The 27,308-nt window shown below is 39.1% G+C and overlaps 1 protein-coding gene across 1 annotated transcript in view; it reads left to right on the top strand.

The window, feature by feature from the left end:
- LOC126248409 (uncharacterized) overlaps nucleotides 1-27,308 on the top strand; it is a 410,584-nt gene that overhangs the window by 356,596 nt on the left and 26,680 nt on the right. Inside the window, exons 18-19 of the mRNA XM_049949365.1 lie at nucleotides 989-1,208; nucleotides 9,071-9,196. Coding sequence (XP_049805322.1) covers nucleotides 989-1,208; nucleotides 9,071-9,196 — 346 coding nt within the window. The remainder of the gene's footprint in view (nucleotides 1-988; nucleotides 1,209-9,070; nucleotides 9,197-27,308) is intronic.

The raw sequence follows: 27,308 nt of genomic DNA, 5'->3' as shown, positions 1-27,308 counted from the left end.
GAAAAATGAATGTAAGCCCCATGTTCATGGTGGAAGAAAACGGTACACTCTATTGAATTGCACTGAGAATGCAATCAACATAGGTGGATAGATGAGTGGATATAGTAATTTAACAGAACTGAGAAAAAGATTTCCTGCCAAAAAAGCACACAACTCATGAGGGTGGTACAAAATAAATGCAAAAATCAAATTGGATATTTCATTGCTACTATTTGTTACAGACAAACTTGTATCAGATCATAAGTTCAGCTATTCATTCAGTTGCCGCACACTCCACAACTGTTCACAAGCATTTTTAAACAGTCTTAATCAGGAGAAAAAAAGTACCTTTATGTGGTAACTTGGTATAAATTATGCTAACCTAATTTCTCAGGATTTATCATTCAGAGAAAGTGTTATTTTACTGTTAAAATGAATACAGTGTAAAGACTATAACACACACACACACACACACACACACACACACACACACACACACACACACCTGGCCATTCAGATGTAGATTTTCCACGATTCCATGAATTACTTAAGGTTAAGGCCATGACGATCCCTTTTGAAGGGACATGACCCATATCTTTCCCCATTTTTATCCATTCAGCTCATGTGCTTTATCTCAGATGACCTCCTCATTTACAGCAACTTAATCTTTGGTTATCCTTCTTTCTTTCTTCCCTGTGGAGCCCCTAAACTGAGTTCTGGTGACATAAATGGTTTTACTAAAAATGGATGGCTTCTTGTCGGTATTGTTACAATGAAACTGTTAGAAAAACTATTATGTATTTAAAATGATGTTAATTTGATTTTTTGGTCTATTCACTGAAGGTAAAATGAACAAAATTCTTATTGTGTATTGCAGTAAGTGTTCTGAATAAGAATTAAAAAGTGCATATTGCAGTAAGTGTTCTGAATAAGAATTAAAAAGTACATTAACTTAATAATATTCTTATATGTGAAAATATAATCAATTAAAGTATATTTTCCCCAACAGTACACTTTGTGCTTAAAGGCTTGGCATTTTTGGGTAAAGGATAAGAATAAAGACTTGGAGATTGCTGCTGGAGCCAATTACAAACCACGATTTATCAAGCCTGATATTCTAGAACTTACAGCGGAAGAGCTGAATTATGCTCTTTGCCTCTTTGTCACAGAAGCGAAGAAGCCTAATGGAATTGATTATCCCCCAGATGTTGTGTTCTATTTCTGTTTGGGTGAGTACATGAAGTTACATTCTGTTGATGTATAACTTATGTTATTTGTTTCAATTTTTAATGAAGAACTTAGTTGTTTAAGTAATAATCTGCCTGCATTTTGCTCTACATTGGTATGTGAAACTGTAACTGTAACTGTAGCATGCAATAAACAGTAACATCATTAGCATCCATTTCATGTATAACAATGACTTTCAGGCACCATGCTTCAGTCTTTTGTTATTTAAAAAAAGTAGGTTATCAGTCAGAATCATCTCCTCCTCCTCCTCCTCCTCCTCTCTCTCTCTCTCTCTCTCTCTCTCTCTCTCTCTCTCTCTCTCTGTGTGTGTGTGTGTGTGTGTGTGTGTGTGTGTGTGTGTGTGTGTGTGTGTGTGTGTGTGTGTGTGTGTGTAGTAGTAGTAGTAGTATTTTGTCTGCATTCACTAAAAACATACAGGAATATTTAAAACTGTGTACCTGCAAGTGAGAATATTTTATATAATTAATTGTAGTGTGGTATTGACAGGAGTACGGAGGGAGGGACAGGCAAATGTTGCAGTAGTTGCACCACCGCCTACTCTCCTTTCCTCTCCCACCTCCCTCACCCCCTTTCCTACCCGAACAAAATTTAAAGATTCAGGTTGTATTGACCTTATTTCCAGGAGCTCACGCACATGCAAAATAATATTCAAAACATTGTTAAATTCCAGGTTACTTAACTGCACTTTAGTTATGCCATACAAAGTTCCTCTTTTGATTGCCTTTAATTTTTACTGTCACATTGGATTACCAGCATAACTGTTCATTCCACACTTGATGTTTTGAATCACATAGGTGTTCTAGAAATTAGTAAAATTGTCAATCTCTTCACTAACATAAAAAAATGGAAGGCTAAGCCAACTTCCTCAATGAACATTAGTAGTTGTGGCTGATTAATCTAGTTCTGACCAGTCTTCCCCACTTTCACCTGGTATTACAATGGTGACTGAGGGTCTGTCCTACCACCTGAACAGAAAAGCAATCTGAAGAAACAAATGGAAGCAACTGCTCATAGTACAAAACGTGGGAATAAACTAATCACTTTACAGACAGCTGAATCACAGACCTACATTAATCATCCCTCATACTTTTCTCTGGAAAGTATGAATCTTTTTTGTCTATATTTCCTCTGAATCTTCATGTAAAAATCAAAGATCTCCACCACCATGAGCTTGCATTACCTCTTTCATGCACACCCATGATATTGTGGTAACCTTTCTGATCACTGGTTTGATGCAGCTCTCCATGCTAGTTTCTGACAACAGGAAAAGAAACTGCTTCTATGTGATGGGGAAAAAGCAGCTTTGACAATATTTTAAACATCCATCAGATGGCAGATACGCACTTGCCTGTACATGATACAGCCACAGTCTGGAACATAAAGCCATGTGCACCCGTTCGGTATGACATATTGGCAGTGTGGGAACACTCTTTTCCTGAGGCATATTTGATTAGTACATTATAGTAACATAATTTGTCCTAGGATCATTCTTAAATTGATATTGAACATGTAACCTAATACAGAACAACACATAAACCTACTCAAATATTAACACACAGTAGCTACATTACAATATTATTTTATTTCACTTTCATCATACTTACATGATACAGGTGCACAACATATCCTATTCAGTCCACTTCTCTCTCCTTCCTTTGCAACTTCACCAGTTTTTACTGAGGCATGCTCATTTCTTTTTATGGATGTCCATCCTATTGCATGGATGAGGGACTACAGCTGATGATGAGAGAAAAAGTACCTCCACAGCTGATCTCAGAATTTCTTTATTGTCTTACACAACTAGTTTCAGCAGCTCATTATTGCCATCCTCAGGCCCCACAACTGCCAAAAGAGTATTAGAATTCCTTGGTGCATTTATTGTGGAGTCCTCATTACTACACATGTGGGTTAGCTTTCCTCAGGAGTCTCTGCTTATTTCTTTTAGTTGAGTATTCCCACCTGTACTGGAGAAGACACAAAAATAACAGCAGTAAAAGCATTTTCGTTTTGTAAAAAGTACGTAGTAAATAATTCTCAACAAAGTGGAAGGTCTGTGTCAGTGTTCGGTGATGTACTACTTAGTTTTGTAGATAGAAATTTACACTTGTGGAAAATCCAGGATGGAAGATAACATGTATTATGGGAATAGACCACTGCCCACCACTACACGAGGCCCTAAGCAACTGGTCGGCATCCGGGGGGGGGGGGGGGGGGGGGAAATCAAAATTCATAGCTTTTAATGTCATCCTTCATAGTGTTCTTGCTCTCTCGGTCTCACATGAGCATTCACTGTAATCTATAAATTCTCTTACCTTATTGGGCATATAATGTTTTTGAGTGGGGTATAGGGTAGCTGGTGGGGAAATTGAGGGGGCTAGGTGTGGGGAGAGGAAGTAGGAAAATGAAATGAGTTCGATAATGATAGTGGCTATTCACGGATATGGAACAGGATTGACAATTTTTTTACTAATAGAAACCAGTATGTTACACTGAGTATGGAATGTGTAGCAGAAATGTAACATTAGGTGCACCCCAAGGAACATTATTACGACCTCTAATGTCCTCAGTACACATGTACAAGTTCAGCAGCACTGTGAGCTTGTTCAGCGACAATGCTGTTGGAGAGTATTGTTGTTGGATAGCCATGAGGAATTACAGAAAGACTTGAGCAGAATTTCTATTTGATGTAATGAGTGTCAGCCCTCTTCAAAAATGGATACATGCAAGATAATATCCATAAAAAGATTAAAAAACCTGATAGTACCAAATTACAAGGTTGTTAATTAACATCTACATCTACATGGCTACTCTGAAGTTCATACTTAAGTGCCTGGAAGATGGTTCATCAAACCATCTCAGACTATTTCTCTACTGTTCCACTGTCAAACAGAGCATGGAAAAGACAAACACTTAAATTTTTCCGCGCAAGCTCTGATTTGTCTTATTTTATTACAATGATCATTTCTCCATATGCAGGGTGGCGTCAAGAAAAAATTTTTCATTCGGGGGAAAGTTGTTGATTGAAATTTCGTGAATAGATCTTGCCGCAATGAAAAACACCTTTGTTTTACTGATTGTTGCCCAATGTACATATTGTACTCATGACACACTATTCTGTATTTTGCTACAATACAAAACGAGCTGCCTGTCTTTGAACTTTTTCAATGTCTTCTGTCAATCCTATCTAGTGTGTCTTGAAAATAGTTGGTTGATATCTTGATCGTCACTACCTTTCAGCAACCAGCATTGATGCTTGATGGACTTGCATGCAAACCATCTAAACGAGACTGCAGGAACATACTGAAGTCTTTTTTGGATTCCATGTCAAAATGTGTGATTGCAACAAGTGGGGGCTTCAAACTTATTAAATTCTCATAGTCGACATCATATGCAGTTGTGTACTCCTTACCATTTGCATATTATCATATACCTAAATTGTCATGCAAATGTTAATTCAGCCACATATCTTCGATGTTGATGTTTCCAGAAATGTTCATGTACAATCAGCTACATATTGAGACACTTTTATATAGGAGATATGTTATTTATCTTAATTATTCCCTTTCTAAGAAAATGGAAGTTCATTCCTTGCAGCAAAAGAATACAACAAAACAGGTAAGAGATCCAAACTGAAGAGTAGCCACAAGTCCCATGTGACTTTCCTTTATGGCACGTTTCACTCGACAGACATAGGCATCTTCATAACTGTGGAAATAATATATATTACACCACCATATAATAAAGGAAAAACACAGAGCCACCGTATGTGTTAATTTCCATTAAGTAGCCAAGGGTCACATGTTAAATATATGTGGCTATGTATAGTGCCACTGTCAAACATAAATTTGGTTGTGTGCAGTTAACATAAGCTCTCTGCTCAGTTACATTCTGAGATCAAATAGCAAGACATATCATTTCTTGTTGAGTGAGTCGGAGCCCTATAGATTCACAGTTTGGTGGAAACTACCTGATTAAGCCTAGTGTAATAAAGAAAATAATATTATCATTAAACTGTGACAAATATTCACCTTTCTTATGGGTGTTAACAGGCAAAAGTTCAATTTCTAAACTGGTTATGAATTTGACAAAGTAAAATTACAAATTGAAATTATAACTATTGCTCTTACAAGCATTAATATATGTATGCCATGTACACAAAAGTTTATCAATGACATTAAAATTAACCTCTATTGCGAATAAGCAGTGGATTAAATAAACCAGACAGACATTGTGACATGATTCCTCTTATGTCTATGTTTCATGAGAGTACAATATTAAATATACATATTTTCATGTACACATAGATGTAATAAATTTCAAATTCCTTGAAACCTTCATATTTAAGCAAGCCAACAAATACTAATACTGATTATGTTGGCACTATTGATATCATAAATGTGGTAAAGAATCACTGCATTTATACACACATACAAAACTTCACAATTGATTATAAAATACTGCTAAAATTACATAGGAAAAAACCAAAACAAATTAAAATTTTGATTGCTGTTGTTACAGGTGTTAACTTACATGTGTCAGACTTGAAACAGCTCATTAAGATCATTAGGAAACACGTGATGTGATGAAGTCATACCACACAGTAATGAAAAATGTTAGGTGAGTGAAACATAGTAATTCAGACAATTGAGGTGAATGTAAACATTACATGATATCTACATGAAATGATAAAGGTTCTATAGTGGACCACATTGTGAGATTTGTCCCTAAGTGAAAAGTTAATATCATATTTCAGAAAAATAACACCCTTGGATGTGCTTGGAAACACAAGAAGAATGTGGCTAAGGATAAATACAGTAGGTCAGGAGTATAAAAAATTGTCAAGTTATGTATGTTGGCCAGACAGGAATACAGTTTCATAGAGAGAGAGAGAGACAGAGAGAGAGAGAGAGAGAGAGAGAGAGAGAGAGAGAGAGAGAGGGAGAGAGAGAGAGAGAGAGAGAGAGAGACAGAGAGAGAGGGAAACATTCCACGTGGGAAAAATCTATCCAAAAACAAAGATGATGTGACTTACCGAACGAAAGCGCTGGCAGGTCGATAGACACACAAACACACACACAAAATTCAAGCTTTCGCAACAAACTGTTGCCTCATCAGGAAAGAGGGGAAGGAGAGGGAAAGACGAAAGGATGTGGGTTTTAAGGGAGAGGGTAAGGAGTCATTCCAATTCCGGGAGCGGAAAGACTTACCTTAGGGGGAAAAAAGGACATATTTAAAGACCAAATATGTCTGCTTGTGTCTGTATATGTGTGGATGGATATGTGTGTGTGTGCGCGCGAGTGTATACCTGTCCTTTTTTTCCCCCTAAGGTAAGTCTTTCCGCTCCCAGGATTGGAATGACTCCTTACCCTCTCCCTTAAAAGCCACATCCTTTCGTCTTTCCCTCTCCTTCCCCTCTTTCCTGATGAGGCAACAGTTTGTTGCGAAAGCTTGAATTTTGTGTGTGTGTTTGTTTGTGTGTCTATCGACCTGCCAGCGCTTTCGTTCGGTAAGTCACATCATCTTTGTATATATATATATATATATATATATATATATATATATATATATATATAAGAAGAAAAACAGGAAAAAAACCTTGTAGTCTGCATTCCAACCATACAGCAGTGGATGAGTGCTTGAAGGCAAATAACCATACTTCCTATGAGATTCAGGATAGTGTGAGAGTTATTCACACCACAGGTAAAGACCAAAGGTTGAATGCATTGGAAGGATTAGATATCTTCATAGAAAAGAGGAGAAACCAATATGTTTTGTTAAATGAACAAATCTAATTTGAATGAATTCATCCAGTTGTTTGATGATGTATTGTAGAAAGGCTGTTTCTGACCAATGTATTATTGGGCCATACTTGAAATTGTTACACAATGTCCACAGGAATTAATGTTACCCATCAATCCACCATGAATAACTTTTAACTGCTTGCTGTTCTAACCATAAACATGTTTGATGTATAGGATCTTAATCTGATATATGTCAATATCCACAAAGGTAAAGATTACGTACTGAGAGTGTCAGAATATATATACACAACCTACTGTATATGGTGCCTTAGTACGTGCTGACTCTGTGGTACGGTTTGTTGTCATTGTGAGATTAAACAGAAATAGTTTCTAAAAAGTTTCGGTCTGAATTGTATACTGTTCCCATACATTGAGTCCTGGTACATTTAATCCATGTTTAGTTAAAATATAGGTTAATTTTAATGAAACAGTGGAAAATGCGGGATGGAATATATCAATATTATGAAAAGGACAGTTGACACACACACACACACACACACACACACACACACACACACAAGACCACAGTCTCTGGCAGCTGAAGCCAGACTGCCATTTTAATGCTATTAATAACCATTGCATGTGTATATTAATGATCGTAAAATCAGTAGTTGTAATTTTACTGTGTCATTTTAAATTTATTTTAATAACCAGTTATGACATTTAAACTTGTGTCTGTTAACACCTATGGAAGTGGTGGATATTTGCCACAGTTTAATGGTATTACTGTTTTTTGTATGACATTGACTTAATGGAGTAGGTTCCACCAAAGTTTGTATCTATAGAGCTGTGACTCACTCAACAAGAAATGATACACATGGTGCAGGCATGTGTATCACTGAGGAGTGGCTTTGGAATTCCAACTTGCCCTGCAATTCCCTGCTTTTGGAGCTCCTTTTGTGTTGTTTTTGTGCTGACAGGGTTCACAGGTGCAACATCTAGTTCTGCAGTAGTTTTTGCAGCTGTCATTCACTTGTTTTTTGTCATAATCCTCTTCAGTGACCATCCGTCATGATCACACTTTGTCCAAATGGTGACTTAGTGGATGATGTACTTCCACTTTCCCTGCATGCAATATAAATCTTCCATCAGTGCCTCTTGAAACACAAAGACTTCTGCTTCCTTGCTTATGGAAGCACCTAACACATTTCCACATTCAAATTCACATAGCTCCAACATAATACACTCACAGATACACAGAACACTGTTCTGACCACGACTGACACTTGCAATATATTGAGGACATTGCATATTTGCTGTTCATGCCCATATACAACAGCACAATCTGCAAGCTTGCTACCATCTGCATTTATGTTCAGGCATGGATTTCTTGTGGTGTTATTATATTTTTGTCCAACCCCTGTATTTAACATGTGATCCTGGATATTTAATGTAAATTATCATTATGTAAGTTGAATCTGTGTTTTTGTTCCATTTTGTGGTGGTGTACCACATTCTATGTCTATAGCTCTGAATATGCTTGTCTGTCGAGAGCAGTGTGTCATAAAGGCAAGTTACATGTGACATGTGCCTGCTCTATAATTTTAATTTATAGCTGACACTGTTCTGCCAACAGATTATGCCTGCACTCATCAGATATGAGGTTGTATTTCTTTATAATAGACAAACTTGTGGGATAAATGATATATTCTAAGGACTCAAGTTTGTATATTACTGTACAGACAACAAGTGTTTATGTTGTTCGTATGTGGCAGTATAATTAGCAGTGCTTTAAAGAAAGTTGAATAAATGTAAACAAAATAACTTCAATGAGTTTCTGTAAAGCTATGCTTGATTGTCATATTTTTTGCAGGAGACAGAATGTTTCTCACAGTATCACCAAAAAATAGTGCCTCAAATCAACATTTCTCTCAGTTACAAACAAAACTTGTGCCATCAGTTTTTTGGCATGTTCATTTTGTGGTTTTAATTGAAGAAATAATTACAAGAAGTTATTCTCATGCTTCTTTCAGAAATCATGAGATTGCAGGTGCAATATAAACATGTTATTTGAACTTCACTTTTGTTACTCCTGTTTGCAGGCATCCAGTATTATCTATATGAATGTGGAAGAGTGGATAACATTTTCACTGATCCATACTACATAAAATTTACAGACTGTCTGGACAAAATTGTGCAAAGTTTCATGGCTAAACAAATGGCATCAGGCAAGTATTGAGTATTTTAGTAAATACAAGTTTCAGTCCATATTTTTTGATCATTTAAATCAAAAGTATAAATATATCTTCAGTGCATGTGAATAATTAGGATTCAATTTTATCTTCTATATTTTGCATGTGTCAACAAAAATTCAGATTTATGGTGTTCCTTGTTAAGGACTTTGCATACTACAGACATTTAAGTGTTTATAATGTAGTGTCTCTTTTGTTCATGCTTCCATTACTTGAACAAAAAAGTTATTGTGACAGGCTATCATTTGTTTTCAAATGGAATGTTTGTTTGATCCAAAAGATTCTGTTCCAAGTTCAGTAAATGTTTACCAACAAGTACGATTTTGATCTTCCCCTTTATTTGTCTCTCTATTGATCTTTAGCCATCTAAAACACATAGAAATTATATGCAGTGACAATCTTAGATGGCAAATTATTTTCAGTTAGGTGGATGTTTTGCTGAACAGCCTGTTGTCTGCTGCTGCACTGCACAAAACTATTTGAATATTAAGTGCCATGTTATAAGTTACTTCATTAACCAAAACACACTAAATTGCTTGCATTTATTTAGGTAAAATGTGAATTGGTTGTACTCACTTACATACGTTCAAGTAGATGGTAATTTGTTTTGTTGTGATTTCTTATGGTTTTCCAGCTCGATGTATAGGCTGTTGAATTGCAAACAGCATACATATTTTAAATTTAATACGTATGGTTTTCCAGTTCAGTGTGGATGTTGTTGAATTGTGGACAGCACACATATTGTAAATTTATTTCTGATATGTGTGGTGTTTGCAATTCAGTACCATATAACTCAACCTGGAGAACCATATGGATGTTCAGGACAGCCGGATTGGATGGTGGCGGGTGTGAAAGAACCATTAGGAAGGTTTTAAGTAATAAATCTTTTATTGGTCACTTTTGCCTCCTAAAGGGTCACATAGTCAGGTCTGGGGAGGCGAGAGTGAGCCAGAGCATAGTCAGGGATGAACCTTAGTTCACATAGTTAAGGAAAAGCGGTGTCTGGAAAGACAAAGTGCGCGGTGCCACAGCACCGGGGAGGCCGGAGATGTTGACTGCTACAGGGCGCGCGATCAAGAGAGTGAGCCAGGTGGCAGGCAGCCACGTACATCCAGCATGGCAACACTGCTTCCTCAGCCCTGATTGGTCAGAAACTGAGAATCCCGCGGGGCGGCATGGAAATTTCCAGAGCGTGGCCTGATCAGCATTGACGCCGGGGTGTTGTTACCTCATCAGCACACGAGGGAGGCGCATGATCGAGATGCTTGCTAACTTGCCTTTGCCAAACCGTGGGATGGAAAAATTACAGGCATCCGACACTGCCAGCTAAGGCTTGAGAAGAAAGTGACTTTTGAAAGTGAATAAAAAGTAAAATAAAATCCCCTACTATCGAGCTACTATCTGGCTCATCCTTACACTCCTCCCTCTTCCGTGGGAGTGGAGAACGAATGTGATTTCGCTCTGTATGATGATCAATTTAGGCTCCCACAGAGGTTGGCAGGGGCATTAACTTATGGGAGGAAATAGAGACTTTAAAGACCTCCTAGGGGTCACAAAGGGATTTACACGTCAGCAGTATTATGTGCATACAAGAATAAACATTACAAAACATCAGAACAAAATTACATTAGTTAACAAGCATGAGTAAAATGTGAAAATAGTTTGGATTAGGCATATACGCCAAGTGTCTCCATTTTTTTAAAATGAGTATACATATCACCATTGAAGTTGCACGCAGGACTGGGTGGTTTGAGGCGGTGTGTGGTGGTGGTCTCAGTGGGCAGTGTACAGGCTGACGGTGGGAAGGGGGCATGGCTGTGGCCAAGCCTGTGCACTGGAACTCAGCGCAGTGGGGTATGAGGGGAGGTTCACACGTTTCAAACACATTTAGAAAGGTAGTCAACACTAGGGGAGCACTTCACTATACTGCACAAGTTTTCACATTTGTAGATAACACAATTGCACTCTTAAAACTAAGGGAGGGCACATGCTTGATAGGTCCTTTCTTCTAGTCATGGGCGATATTCGCCCTGAGGCTGGGGTTCTGGAACCATTGGAGGGGACGGTCTTAACCATTTGCAAAATCCCTTTTTGTACAAGATCCATATCAGTACAATAATAAGAATAGCAGTGACTGGGGTTACTGTGGCAATGGGTGTAATGGTTGTATGTAGTTTAATTGCCATTCATTTAAGTGTGCTAACAGGTGACTGTAAGAAATTTGTCCTTGTTCATGTTTTAAAAGGTCACCAATTGATGTTAAGAGGTGATCATTTGATATATTAGATAAAGCAGGCAAATCAGTTGACAGAGGTACCACAAATGAACTTTCAGGCAGAAAAAAATGTAGGTAAATGGGCGCAAATACTAAGTGAGTAAGCCATAGTGGCTATAAAGGTTATCAATGGCATGATAACATCACAATAAGGATGATTTGCTAGAAATCCACTGTTTGAGATTTCTATTTCATATATCTGTGACTGGAAGTTGTGTTCATAGCAATGAAGCATTAATATCATGGTAGCACTAGTAATGCGGGCAGGAGTCAGTGTGGCGGCTACGTCAGAGCGGCGTGTGACAGGTGACTTCAAGGCTACACTACGTCAGAGCAGCGCGCGTCAAAAGTGGGATTACGTGTGACATCACGCAAGATGCATTGCTACAGCGGGTTCTGCTTAAAATTAAATTATGCATTAGTAAAGTGGTTCATAAGTGACAGATACGTCACAACAATTATGTAGTTAGGTTTTAAATGTAAAACATATTCAAGTAAATTCAGTATCCTCAATAGTACAGAAATGCTGGCTTGTTACCCGGAGCCTCCTATACAATAGGCTTTAGTCACTTAACAAAGATGACACAGTAAATGAGAAGGGTCTCAGCAAGAGAAACTTATGCATGACTTATGCATGTGGACAGAGGGAACGATAGCTTGGTACTCTGATGAGAAGTAAGAAATGAAATAGAAGATTCAGAGCATTGGAGTCGAAGAAGGAAAAGATGACAGACCCCAAAGACAGGACCCCCCCCCCCCCCCCAATCCCCTACCCTGAATCCCCCACTGTTCCAGTACTTCACTGTGGCGCTGGAGGGAGAAGTGTGTTCAGCATTCCCTGCAGAACAGACTTGCCACAGCTTCACATTCCCAGTCCCCAAAAATGAACCCCAACACTCCCTATTAGCTGATCAATGAAGGATAACCAATTACCATTCTGCAAGACAAAGCAATTGAAATTTTTAACATAGTGTTAGTTACATCCAATATCAAAGTTCCTTGGGAATCCATTTTAACCCAAATATAACTGTTACATAAAAATGAAAATATAGAAATGAGGTACACAAGTATCATATTAAATTTACTACATATTCCATATCAATATGTAAACTAAGTTAAATGTCTCTTTGGGCTAACCATCAAAGTATGATAATGTTCACATTATGAGAAGTAGTTTCTCATGCATCATTATATTTGCTAAACACCATAAAGTCATATGTGAAAATGACAAAGAAAAATGACACCAGTTCGGCGCAGGTGGGGCATCTCATTGCCCAGGACTATGTAAAGTCGCATAGCCTCGACAGTAGAAAGTGTTATTGTAGGAGGACAGTGTCAGATATCTGGGGTTACTAGTGTGTGAATGTGTGTTTGTGTTTGTGAGTGAAAAACGACTATGCTTAACTCCGATGCCAGGGAAAAATGGGGGGGGGGGGGGGGAGGAACAGTTTTACTGCAGTTGTACGATTACCGTCTGTAACTAGATGGTACAGTCAAGTGATACTCATTAAACCTCTGTGTACAATAGAGGAATAGCCTAAGAGTAGGCCGGGTGCAGGATGAACACTGCTAGAGAGGCTCAGAAGGCTGAATATGAATGGTCCCCAGGCGACTGGGGAAGACGACAAGAGAGAAATTCCGATTATAATAACTGTGAAGAGATATAAGAGCACGCTTCACATCAGCATTGAAATAGTATCATGAGGATGAATGCTGCAAGAGAGGTCAGAAGGCTGAACACTGCGACAATAGAGGAACTCCGACTGTAGTAGTCGTATTGGCCCCTGGAGGGAGGCAATGATGCACAGTTGAAAGAGATAGGTAGGCGATCGGTTTATGAAACCGAAAACTGAAAGAATAAACTGATCAGCTGGGCACTCTGTGGGCGCTAACCGCTACGTGTAAGATACACGGCCCTGGAGGAATTCAATGCTGTTGATAACTAGAGGAGAAAAACAAAACTCGACGAGAGCCTAGAGACTTCCACAGCACAGTGGGAACAGAAAGTGCAAGGAATTGAATTAGAAATGACTAAATTGAGCGTAATTTCTGAAGGACTTTTTCTTTATGAAGGTATAGTGCACAGCGCGTTGTTGACGACAGTATCACTTACTTAACCATGTATATGACAATGCTGCAATTCCAAGATAGGTGCTACACACTTTTTCTTAAAGCTCGACATCTCTCACATAAATAAATAAATAAATTAATTAAAAAACACCTTACTGTGCGACCTAATTCGCCATCTTCATCCTCTCACCATTTGCGACTAAACTTTCCGTCTCTATAACTCGGAGGTGCTGGCCTCATAAGGCCCAGCTAGTTGCTTAAAACTCCATCTATATGTGGGTATATCACATTGTCCTGGGACACGTCATACAGTTAAATAATAAGACTTCAGCAGTCAGAGATCCTTCAGAAAATACAATGGAAGATTGATGTCAAAGAAGGCTCACATTCTGAACTGAGATTTCCGCTTACTGGCGGTTAGCTGGGGGCTAGACGCAGTTCGCGTCTGATAGTGCCTCATCAGCAGTCGTCAGAGAGCACGGAACACTGTTCTCATGAACTCTTCTCCGACATGAAAGATTAAAGTTCTAACTGTGTTAGTTCACCTTAACTGAATAGTTTTGTGTTGGAATACGCCTGGATAATAAACTCCAAAAGGCGTTGTGCTGTTGGAAATTGAAAGATGAAAGTGGTTAGAGCGGACTATGTCATAAAACTGAAAGTGAAGGAACGACACAGACAGCTAGGGGTCCACGCAATTGCCAGTCGCGTCACGTCAGGTGCGTGCCCTTGCGGATGTGGTTCTCTTGTTCATCCAACAGACTAGGTGTATGGCCAAAATTTGTTTGTCCGGTGGGCATTATTCACTCGGTTTATGTTATCTATCACAGGAACAAACATCCAAATACAAATGAAATAAAACATGGTTACGTCTTAAATTACCCTTCCAAAATAGTTTCTTACCTAGAACATTATTAATAAACACTTAAATAATGGGCAATACTCGGGAACTTACTCTGGCATACTTGGAATCCTAAAAGTTAAATAGTTATCGTCATCATTCTAGTAACACAGTGACACATGGAAACACTAGGTTTATTGACATAAATACTCAATTACTGGTGCTGGTAAAGTTCTGGCAAAACTCTCTAATAACTGGTAATGAAACATAGACAAAATGAGCAATAGTAAAAATAATACATAGACATAAGCAATTGGCAACCCATGATAGTGGCACAAGCGGTATCAAAACCACAATAGAAGCAAAAGTACAAAATATTATTTCCCTTACACAAAACTTCCTTATTCTCCAGTTACATTTCATTGCAAAATAAGTGTAAAAGGTCTCCGTTATTCTTTGTATGCTTTTGTTTGCATCTCCATACCAAATGACACGTCCCTGGAATGTCCACCTACAGGTGTGCTGTCGTTAAGTTGTGCCAGTGTCACTAGCAATGCTGTGAAATAGTACAGTGTCACATTAATACTTCTGTTAGCAAGCTTTTAACTTAAAGTGGTTCTATGTCTTCTTCAGTTATCAGATCAATAATTGCCATTACCTTCTTTAATATTATTAAACATTTGGTATAATATTTCCTGTGTTATTTGTACTTCTGGTCTCATAATTACGTAAGGTTGATTGTTGGCAGTCCCCTAGCCTTTTGTGCCGAGTTTTGTTTGTTTGTTCCTTTTGTTACTTTTTCACCTACCTGCTTCCTAATACTGGTACTAGTTGCCTCTCACTGGCATTGATATAACTTACCTGTCGCTGTTTTTGTTTGTAATAAAATTAGAGTTCATTTGTCATGTGTAGAGTGCATAGGGAGGAAAGTAATTTCCTTAGCATTGCAAATGTGAGTAAAGTTATTCAAAATGTTCGTCATAGAGTGGATAAGAATTCTGCATTGAGATTCAGTGCTACTTAGGGCGCTAAGATGTGACAGGTGTAGGATTGCAGGTTGTTGACAGTACGGCTGCGACCGGTTCTAACGGCAGCAGTGCTGGCATCCACGCTGGGTCCGTCCTGATTAATGCGTACATAAAACACTCTCAATGCTACTGTTGCAACAGATTAAGGCTTAATTTCAGTAATAGTGGTGTTGAGATAACTCGTCATTAAAGTTCACTGAACTATCACGATTCATTTACTCACTTAGATACTCTGTTCTTCTGAAATGTACATAATTTATGGGTTTTTATACTTCTACATGGATTGTAATGATGACTTGACTCTCTGATATCATTTACTTGGAACAAATACCTAATAACTTCTGAACTGGACAATGATGTTAGGGTTGTTATTCAGAATTAACATAAACTTTGTTTTCACTTTTCTTTACTGTATTATACGATGGCATCTCAAACCCGTTCCTTTTGGCTGTCGTGTGGAGGAGGTGCAGCGTTGCCAAGTGTTTGGGAGGGGCAGGGCTTGTGATCTGCAAATAGCTGTAGCTGGCAGGCTCTGCCTGGCGGAAACTACACAACTTTCTCTTTGGTATTTAATATACAGAAACTCGTAGCATCATAAAAACTTACCTTGTTGTCTCTTCAACGTTGCATTATGAAAGCAATAAAATAGCACTTCAGGTAGACTCCTTTTACTTTTAAAGTAACATATTTGTTGTTTAACTTGGACATACATATTCTTGTTGTTATTGGTGTGTGAACATTTAGCATAAACATACATGTAGTGGGGCGTATTTCAACTGGCAGGTAGATGGCAGCATGTTGTCACTGATCTACTGGCAATTACAAATGTGTGTTACTATCATGTTGTATGGTAAAGCTTTAACCGCTGTCTGTTTACTATTCACTAAATCAACAGGTGAAATGTAAATCCATTTGACATATACAAGATTACTTGATTCGTATCTCTGCGTGTTCCACTGACAGGGACAACTTTTCCGTTTAACTCTGTTACCAGTGAGTGTTTGTGTTTTTCAGTACTCTACTGCTACGACAAAATTACTGGAGACGTTAAACAATACAATACAATACAATACAATACAAAATGATTACAAAAACTCCAATCACTTATATTAACATGTGACCTCCTAAATTCCATTACCAAGGGTTGCCAATCCTTATATGTACTTATAACTAACATGCACAACTTAAATAACTATATAGCAGTGACGGTAGTTTCCGTCAATTAATTCTCTTGCCTCACTCAGGACTTTTCGAGCTGATTACATGTCATATTGGATCTAATCCCTGGAACATAACTCATAGGCATGTTTCGATCTTAGAGCATATTTATGTGGTGGTCTAGGCGGTTGTATTAAGTTCTTTCTTGCTTTCATGGGTGGAACTAGTGGCGTAGCAGGCTCTGTTTCACTATCAAGCGGGGGTGGCTCGGAAGCCTTGTACAACTTTAACCTGTCGAAATAAACGATCACTGTGTGTTCTGGTAACTGAATTTCCACATTTACCAGTGAAGTAAGCTGCCTGATACGGTATGGTCCTTCATACGTAGGTGTAAACTTCTTTATTTTTCCCTGTTTTACTACTGGACTGCATAACATAACTAGATCTCCTATCTTGTACTCAGCCATTTTTGCTTTCTTGTTATCCCTCTTTAACTGTTGAGCAGTGGCTTTTGCATTGTTCCCTCTAACTTTTTTCCAAATGGCTTTTTGACGTCATGCCAAACCTTTCACGTCTTTGGATTTAATTCCAGGTGACAGTTTGTCAATCTCAGAAGGTGAATTCATAGGTCAGCCATATACCGCTTCATAAGGGGAATATCCTGTAGTTTCATGGACACGGCTATTATATGCCGACGTGACGTATTGGATATACCTGTCCCAGTCAGTTGATTTTTATTGACATAGTAGGAGAGCACACGTGTAATGGTGCAGTGGATTCGCTCCAGTTGTCCGTTCCCTTTTGGGTGAAACTGTGTCATTCTCCACTTTTTGTTTTGCTACAATCGACAGAATTCTGTAAACAATGTGGACATAAAATTCGTGCCTTGTAAGTACAGCTTCAGGGCTTCCATAGGGTAACACCAAGTGGATGACAAATGCACGAGCTACAGTTTCTGCGGACATATCTGGTATGAGAACGAGAATTAAGAACCTGAAAAAAATGATCTATGATGGACAATATATATCAGTTATTTTGTGGGTTCAAAGGGAAAGGAACAACGATATCTGCTGCTACCAAAGCCCAAGGACAAGTGGCTTCTGGCACTCGCTGTAAGGGTACCTTTGTTCAGGGCGGCAGTGACCTCTTAACGCAGGGCAAATAATTTTGTATATACTTTAGTACATATCTCTGTCTGCCTTCCCAGAAATAGCGGGCAGCTATTTGACAATTAGTGGTGTGAAGACCATTATGACATGCTTGCAGGCTATCGTGACATTGTGCTATTATCTTGGGACGTAGTTCTTTCTGAATTACCACCCGTTTACCCAATGAGGTTTTTTGATACAAAATTCCATCTTCAACAGAAAATTCAGGCAAAGTTTCAGACTTCTCACATTCAACATCTGTTTGCTGTGCTTCCCTCAATTCTTCAATAGAAACATCATTGGTAACTTTCACTCTAACTTTCTGGCTTAATGCATTGGCATTTTGATACAACTTGCCTGGTTTGTTTTACCTCATATTCAAATTCGCTCAATTTTAAAGCCCAACAAGTTAACCTACTGCTGGGGTCTTTTAAACTTAACATCCAATGTAATGCTGCATGATCCGTGATGACAGTAAATTTTCTCTCATATAAATAGCATTGAAAATAGGTTACACCAAACATGAGTGCTAAGAGTTCCTTGTCAGTTGTACTGTAATTTAAGTCTGCTTTGTTAAGCTGCTGAGATGCATAACCAGTTGGTCATTCTTCTCCATCAATTTCTTGTGACAGGATGGATCCTACAGCATAATCGGAGGCGTCTTTCAAAATATGGGTATGCTATTACAGGGGCTCTAGTTAAAACATGTTGGATTTGTTCCACTGCTTCATCACATTTCTTGGTCCAGATAAAACTAGCTCATTTTTTCAGTAATTTAGTCAGGGGGTTAGCAATGGTAGCATAATTATTCACAAAATGTTTGTAATAATTGGCAAGGCCTAAAAATGACTGTAATTCTTTGATATTTGTTGGCTGTTGGAAATTGCTTTACTGCTGTGGTCAAATGGGGATCCGGTTTGACAACTTCTTCACTTACTAAATAGCTGTAGCTGGCAGGCTCTGCCTGGCGGAAACTACACAACTTTCTCTTTGGCATTTAATATACAGAAACTCGTAACATCATAAAAACTTACCTTGTTGTCTCTTCAACGTTGCATTATGAAAGCAATAAAATAGCACTTCAGGTAGACTCCTTTTACTTTTAAAGTAACATATTTGTTGTTTAACTTGGACATACATATTCTTGTATATACTTTAGTACATATCTTTGTCTGCCTTCCCAGAAATAGCGGGCAGCTATTTGACAATTAGTGGTGTGAAGACCATTATGACATGCTTGCAGGCTATCGTGACATTGTGCTATTATCTTGGGACGTAGTTCTTTCTGAATTACCACCCGTTTACCCAATGAGGTTTTTTGATACAAAAAATGATCTATGATGGACAATATATATCAGTTATTTTGTGGGTTCAAAGGGAAAGGAACAACGATATCTGCTGCTACCAAAGCCCAAGGACAAGTGGCTTCTGGCACTTGCTGTAAGGGTACCTTTGTTCAGGGCGGCAGTGACCTCTTAACGCAGGGCAAACAATTTTGTATATACTTTAGTACATATCTCTGTCTGCCTTCCCTCAACCTTTCTGCATGTTCTTTGATGGTCTTAGAAAAAATAATAATGTCATCTAGGTATACGAAGCATGTTGTGGGTTTCAATCCGTGCAACAACAAATCTGCAAATCTTTGAAAAGTGGCGGGTGCATTCCTCAAACCAATGGGCATTCTTACAAATTCATAGAATCCTGTAGGTACAACAAAAGCAGTTTTATGGCGGTCCTGGGGTGCTACAGGGATTTGATGATATCCAGAGCGTAAGTCAAGGGTGGTGAAATACTTGCAGTTGCCTAGTCAGTCTATTGTTTCATCAATGTGCAGTAACGGATACGTGTCTGGGTTAGTTACTCGATTCACTGCCCGCATATCGACACATAGGCGATAGGCTTTCTCTCCATTTACTGACTTTTTTGGTGTGACAACCACGGGGGACGCCCACAAACTTCAGGAGGGCTGAAAGATTCCTGCAGCTAATTACTGCTAAATCGTGTCCTTGACTACAGATTACAAATGATCTGGTATACGGTATGGTTTTTGCGCAATCGGCCGTGCTTCACCGATCAGAATTTCATGCTGAACCAAATCCGTGGCCGGTAGAAACTGCCTCTCTTCAAGCAACCAAGAAAATTCCTCTAACACTGGCTGCAACATCTTTCTCTCCTCAACGTTTAAATGACTCAACTTCCCTGTCAACTGATTCCTTAATGATGAAGCGACATAACTCACTTCTCTGACTGGACACTTCTTTCTCTTCCGTTCCTTCTCATCTTTACTTTGTGGTGGAATTTCAGCTCCTCCTACTTCTTCCAAGATCTCTTGTCCACTAGCAACAGTAGTACCTTTTGGTGTTACAACATCTTTCATACCAAAGTTATCTATGCTCATCAGTATTGTAAAACCTTTCTGTTTTCTTTCCGGTCGGCAAATACTTCTCTTAACATGAACTGATTGACGATCTAATACATCATTCTGGGTGAGCGGATCCACCAGAATGTGTCTTCAGCTGCTTCTGATTTTTGACATCTACCCAAAGAATTTTTCCACTTCCGCCTTTTATCCTTACAGGGTCAGTGGTTTTTATCGCCCACATCCGCCGTTTTATGGGAGACTGTGAATGGCGCCTTTCACAGCTTCCTCACATCTGATGGGTTAGTGCACTGCTGAAGTGGTGAATTACTTCACCAAACTGCACATTTTGCATTTGATAATTTACTATTCACTGATAACTGTGCAAGAAGTCATCCCCTAATATGATGTCAAAATCACCTTTCTTTAACCTCACCACTTCGATTTCTTGACTGTATTTATTTGCATCTATTTGCAGATTCACTACACACGAACCGGCCGGGATAATTATTTTTTCACCAAGGCCACTGATATGGTATCGGGGTAGCTGTAGCACCCTTTGATAATTTTTATCTACGAATAATACACTAATTTGTGCACCTGTGTCAACTAAAATCTTAACTACTTCGTTCCTGAGAATGCCACTTAAACTAACATGTTCCACCTCTTTACTTTCTCCGGTCTTTACTGGGCATGTTCTTCTGGACGGGGGCGCGGGTGGGTGGCAGGGCCTGTCCCTCATGCGTTTCCCGAGTTTGACCCCTCATTGCAGCATTGGCTGCGCATTCGGTTAGAAAATTGGGACTTTCTTGGACAGACTTTATTAAGATGACCTACCGTCTGGCAAATAGTGCAGACAGGTGTGCGACAGCGCATTGCCATGTGGTTGGGTCTCCCACAGCGTTGACAAAATACTTCCTTTGCTAATACTGGTACTGAATCTCGTGGACGCGGTGCCGCAGCGCAGAAGCGCAATACATCTTCGTGTACTATTGCCAAATGAACAGCTTCAAACAAAGAGGCGGGGGAGGCTGCTTTAACTTCTACTCAGATGCGGGGATCAATACCATGAACAAACACATCAATTGCACGCGCTTCTGCCTCCGAGCACAAAATCCTATTTTCACTGGCATTTTAGCCTAGCTTGTAGGTACAAGAAAATATGGCTCATAGGCGAGCTGCAAAAGCATCAAAATCCTTATTAGGCTCCTGCCTAAGGGTTGATAATTGACCTCTGTAATATCCGGTACCTCTGGTATCGGAATAATGCGTAGTTAGTCTGCAGGCCAAAATGTCAAAGTCACGCGTACCACACAGTTCGTCCACTGTTTCTATAAACATTCTGGCTTCACTTGTCAATTTCAATCTGGCTACATTGACCAGTAGATCATCTGGCCAGGCACAAGTACGACCCACATAGCAAATTTTCTGCATGAACATAGCCATATTTTCATGGGACTTTCCATCAAAGTTGGGGATGAAATCAGCCGCGGGAAAATTACTTACAGTTTCTGTGTTAGCTGAAATTGTGGTAGTTGCAGTAGTGACAGAATTAGTATTCGTTGTCACTGGTTGCACATTTGTTATAGGTGTGGAGCTAGCCACTGGTACTGAAGGTCATACACTGGCTTCCAGTGTCTAACAAGACGTGGTTTTGCTCAAGTAATTCTTGATTTTTGTACGAACAATTGGTGCGTTTGAGTATTAATAGCTTCGAGCGGGTCTTGCGAGGCTGGTGCCCCTGCGGGAGTATCCTGTTCCACCGCTCTCGTTCCCATCAGCATGTTTACAAAATTAGGGGGGGGCATTAGTGACCCAAAAAATGATTGTTACAAAAAAGGAAGGTCACAAATAACCTACTCCAGTGATGGACGGCTCGATGTTAAAGTTGGAAGCATCGCTGTGACTTACATGAAAGTGGAGTCGGCACGACGCGTTGGCGATGGCGTGGTGGAGTGGCGGCGGCGGGAGATGTGGCGGCAGGCTGCTGCTGGACCCTCGGGCGGCAGCGGCAGCTGAAGTGTTGGCGACGGTCGACTCTGCCTCAGCCGGTACGTGGCAGTGGCAGGCCCCTGGCGTGGCAGCGACAGCAATGGGTAATGGCGGCGTATGGCTCGTGTGGCTGGTTCCCTCGGACTCTGGTGACTCCAACACTGCAGTGTGCACCCTGTGTGTTTCTACGGCCACAGCCCGTGTGGGGCGAACATGCTGGCCAGTCGGCGCACTCTATGCGCGAAACATTCGGCACTTCGCCGGGAGAAATTGGAATAGCGACAAAGTCGCTATGGGACCGCATCTGTACTTCTGACACCAGTTTGTTCAGGACAACCGTATTGGAAGGCGGTGGGCATGAAAGAACCGTTAGGAAGGTTTTAAGTAATACATCTTTTATTGGCGGCCACTTTTGCCTCCTAAATGGTCACATAGTCAGGCCTAGGGAAGCAAGAGTGAGCCAGATCGTAGTCGTGGGCGAACCATAGTTCGCATAGTTAAGGAAAACCGGTGTCTAGAAAGACAAAGTCAGTGGTGCTGCAGCACCGGGAAGGGCAGGGGGCAGGAGATGTTGACTGCTACAGGGCGCGCGATTGAGAGAGCGAGCCTGATGGCGGGCGGCCGGTTACATCCAGCCCTGATTGGTCAGAAGCTGAGAAATCCACGGGGCGGCAGGTGGCATGGAAATTTCCAGAGCATGGCCTGCTCAGCGTCAGTGCCGGGCTGGCGTTCCCTCGTCGGCACACAAGGGAGGCACGTGATCGAGATGCTTGCTGACTTGCTGTTGCCAGACCATAAGATGGAAAAATTACAGGCAACTGACACTGCCAGCTATGGCTTGAGAAGAAAGTGACTTTTGAAAGTGAATAAAAAGTAAAATAAAATCCCCTACTATCAGGCTCATCCTTACATGGACCAAAACAAAACAAATCACTATTTACTGGAACTTCACATAAGTGAATACAATTATTTTATATTATATCTAAATAAATGCAAGCACTTTAGCGTGTTTTTATTTATGAAACAACTTATAAAGTGGCACTAAATTTTCAAATATTCTTGTACAGTGTAGGAGCAGATGACATGCTGTTGATCAAAACATCTTTGTAACTGAAAATATTAGCCATGATAGCTTGAAACCGCTTATGGCACTGAAATGAAACGTTTTAAGAAGTATTTATGGCTGTTAATGTCATCCACCGACTTTCATTAACGACCATGTAATTCACAAGGTCCAGCATGTATAAAATAACATTGTAAACATAATTTCTATTTAGACCATGCAGCCCTGTCCTGGGGTTATAATGGGATTTGTATTCCGGTGGCAAAAGTCTGTTAGGATGCCAACAGTCATGAGATAGGAAATTGGAAGTCCTCAGATATTTAAAAGCAAAATAAAAGACTACTTCACTGGCCATCCTTCTACAATTTATAAAAAATATTTCAACTCGGAAACATAAATTCTGCATAACTTTAATGTTCATAGGAAGACAAAATTGACTCTCTCGGTATAAAGGTTAGGTCCAAACTCTGACAAACTTCAGAGGCTGTTCAGAGTGTGTGTCCGAGACTTTTTAGTGTTAGGGACCCATGGTTGCCAGTGGCTCATTACATAGCACTTGTATTTAGTTTGATTTCTTACTCCTGTTTATGTGTGTATCTGTATTGCACTGAAAATATGTCCACAGTAGTGCAGATGTCATATATGTGTGCTGTGTGTCGTGTTCCATTAACTTATTGTACTTGCTGTTGAACAGTGATGCCCACTTTATTCTTCACCCCTCAAGCTTGTATTCAATACCCCTTGGTTCTGTCTGATTTCTTGGGCAGTGTTTCTTGTATATTAAGAGTGATAAAATGAAAGTGGACAGTTTTATGTGGATGAAGAGTTTCATTTCATGGCCAAGTTGGTGCACACTTCCTGATGCTCATTCTCCCTCATGATACAGCACCATATTCTCAAATTCGATTCTTTGTTGACAACGTAGGCCAACACTTTGTTACGTGAGTGACTCAGTTTCTCTTAAGTTTTTATCCATAATTATAAATTTCTCAAAATTAGAATGTTGGCTGAATAAATGCTTCACACAGTTCTTGCCGTGTCATATGTGTGTCAGTACCAAGTTTCCGACAAGTTCCTCCTTTGGTAGATGGTGAATGACTCATCTGATTTCTGTTTTGCTCTTCAGCATCAATTGCACATTTCTATGCACTACTAAGGGTGCAGCCACACCTCCAGTTAAAGTTGTTCATACAAATTCTGATCTCAACAGCTTCTTTGATGACAGAACCATAGTAGATAGCCGTATTGGATAATATTGTCATTTCATCAAAAATGTGTATTTATTCAACAGTCTGTGTTCAGCAACAGCAGATTCCTCAAAATTGCGATATTTAATGCGGCATTGGTGCTATGTGCAACATTCTGAAATCATTTCTATTGACTGACCAATGTAACTCCTACCAGAGTCACAATATATTTACAAATTCTGGGGCCATTGAGACAATGGCTATCTTTTACTGTGCACAGCATCTCTTTAATTTTCTTGAGTGGGCAGAAATGGATTGAATACTGTGTTTGATCTAGACTCTGTTTATTTTATTTGTCATATCTCTGAACAAAGGAAGAATGCTATGACCTGATCACCTTCTAATGATAGGATATCACTGTGTTTGTGTTTCTTAGAGATGATCAATTTAATATATCAGTCACTATAGCTGTTCTTCTGGAATACGTTTTTTAGATGTCTGATCTTTGAAGCCAGGTGTTCCTTGTCACAGAGAGTGTTAGCTCTATGTGTATCAGTGTATTTAAAACATCTTTCTTTTGGTCTACATGATGTAAGCTCTGTGCATGGAGATACAGGTCAATATTTGTTGTCTTTCGGTAAACCAAGTGCGTTAGCTGCCCATCTGATATTCACTGAAGCAGAACATCTTTAAATGATAGTTTTTCTTCTCTCTCTATCTCGGTGGTGAAATGCATATGAGGGTGCATACTATGCATATAATCGTTGAACTAGTAAAGAGCTTCAATGCAATGTGGCCAGATTGTAAAGGTGTCATCAACATAGCCAAATAAGCAAGACAGATGAAGAGGAGCTGAATTTAATGCATGAACTATGCAATACTCCATAATGAAATTAGCCTTACCAGAAACAGTGTAGAACCCATGGCTATTCTGTCAGTCATTTCATAAAATTTATCACTACACAAAAAGTAGGTGATCGTCAAAGTATGACAAAACATTTTGATAGTCCGTGGAGGGAAATATTCTGCTAATACCTACCACAGTGTGTATCTTCCATAGTGACTCCTGTGAACAGAGAGACCACATCCAAACTGCCCATAATTTTGTCTGGGTTGGTTCTTATTTGTTTAATTATGTTCATGAACTTTTGAGAGTTCTTAATATGATCAGACACCATGAGAGCTCCTGAAGCATTTATTCAAGAATGTTGCTGAAAAATCTTGGTTTTCAGAATGGTACCTACTGCAGATATTTTCTCAGTATACATTCGTTGCCCTTTTAGTGGACTATAACATGATTCATCTTACATTAAATAAACATCCACAAATTTGTGTAGTGATTAGTGCTCCATCTTCAGTGGCTGATCATGAACTGTGAACAGCATTAGGCCTCACTTTTCATGTCACAAACATTGTTTTTCAAGGTATCACCACAAGTGTCAGTTAGTTACATATTTCGTAGATTCTTTTATTGAAATGATGTGGAATGAATCAGTTCACAGGATATGTATACATGATCAGTGTTAAAATTAATGCATTATTATTTTTAGTTCTGCCCCTGCAACTACATTTTTTTCTGACTGCAAGTTTTTGTCAATGGGATAGGGGCAGCTCTCCAGAAGAAATGATCTTAAATTAGGTTTGAAAGTTGCTTTGCTACCAGTCAGGCATTTTATGTTGTAGGGCAAATTAATGAAAATTTTATTGCTGTATATTGAACTCCTTTGAGAGCCCCTGACAGCTTTATCAATGGGTAATAAAGGTCTTTTTTGCTCTAGTGTTGTCGGTATGTACATCACTGTTCTTCTCAAATTGTGATGGATTATTTATGATGAACTTCATTAGTGTATTTATGTTTTGTGATGACAGTTCAAGTGCCTAGCTCCTTGAAGAGATACCCTACATAATGTCTGTGGGTGAACACCACATATTATACTTAGTGCTCATTTTTGTGCTATCAATACTTTCTTCCTAAGTTATGAGTTACCTTGGAAAATTATTTTGTAAGACATTATTCAGTGGAATTATCCAAAATATATCAGGTGGTTGATATGTTTGTTTCCAAGATTAGCAATCTGACAAAGAGCAAAAATAGCTGAATTTACTGGTTTGAGAAGCTCAATAATACTCTCTATTTTCAGTTCAAGTTTTCATCAATGTGTACACGCAGAAATTTAGATTGTTCTGCCCTATTAACTGACTGCTGCTAATGGGCTACATCAATTGTTGGTATCACTGTTATTTGTTGTACAGAATTTAATATAGCGTGTTTTTTCAAAATGTAGGGAGAGTCCATTTTCAGAGAACAACTTAGTAATTCTTTGTAAAATATCATTTACTATCTCTTCTGTTGCTTTAATTCTAATGGGGTTATATAATAAACACTAGTATCATCCTCAGAAAGTACCAGTGTTGATGAATGTTAAGTCTAAGGTGTCTCACATATATAAAAAATAGGGGTGGTCCAAAAATTGGCCCTGTGGCAATATCTTTGTGATTTTTCCCCAGTCTCTAAAATTTTCTACCTCCCTTTCTCTCTAATGGGATTTATTATATAACACTAATGTCATATGCAAAAAATACCAATTTTACTTTATGTATGTTAAGTCTATGGTCTTTCACATGCACAAAGAATAGAAGTAGACCCAAAATTGAACCCTGTGAGACTTCCTTTATGACTTTTTTCCCCAGTCACTAAAATATTCTACCTCTCTGACATAGTCCGAATTATTCAGCACAACCTTTTGCATTCTGTTTGTTAACTATTATTCAAACCAGCTGTGTGTAAAGCCACCTTGGAAAGATCACAAAAAATACCAGCTGGTGATATATTATTATTTGAGGCTTGTGCTATGTGATTGATGAATGTGCAAATAGCATTCTCAGTCAAGCAACCCTTCTGGAATCCAAACGGTGATATGCTAAGTAGATTGTTCCCTTGTCAGTGTGTGACTGCTCTTGAGTACA

Source organism: Schistocerca nitens, chromosome 3 (genome assembly GCF_023898315.1).
Source record: "Schistocerca nitens isolate TAMUIC-IGC-003100 chromosome 3, iqSchNite1.1, whole genome shotgun sequence".
NCBI classification, from domain to species: Eukaryota; Metazoa; Arthropoda; class Insecta; order Orthoptera; family Acrididae; genus Schistocerca; species Schistocerca nitens.
Note: the sequence above shows the minus strand (reverse complement) of the source record. Positions and strands in the feature narration are given on the sequence as shown.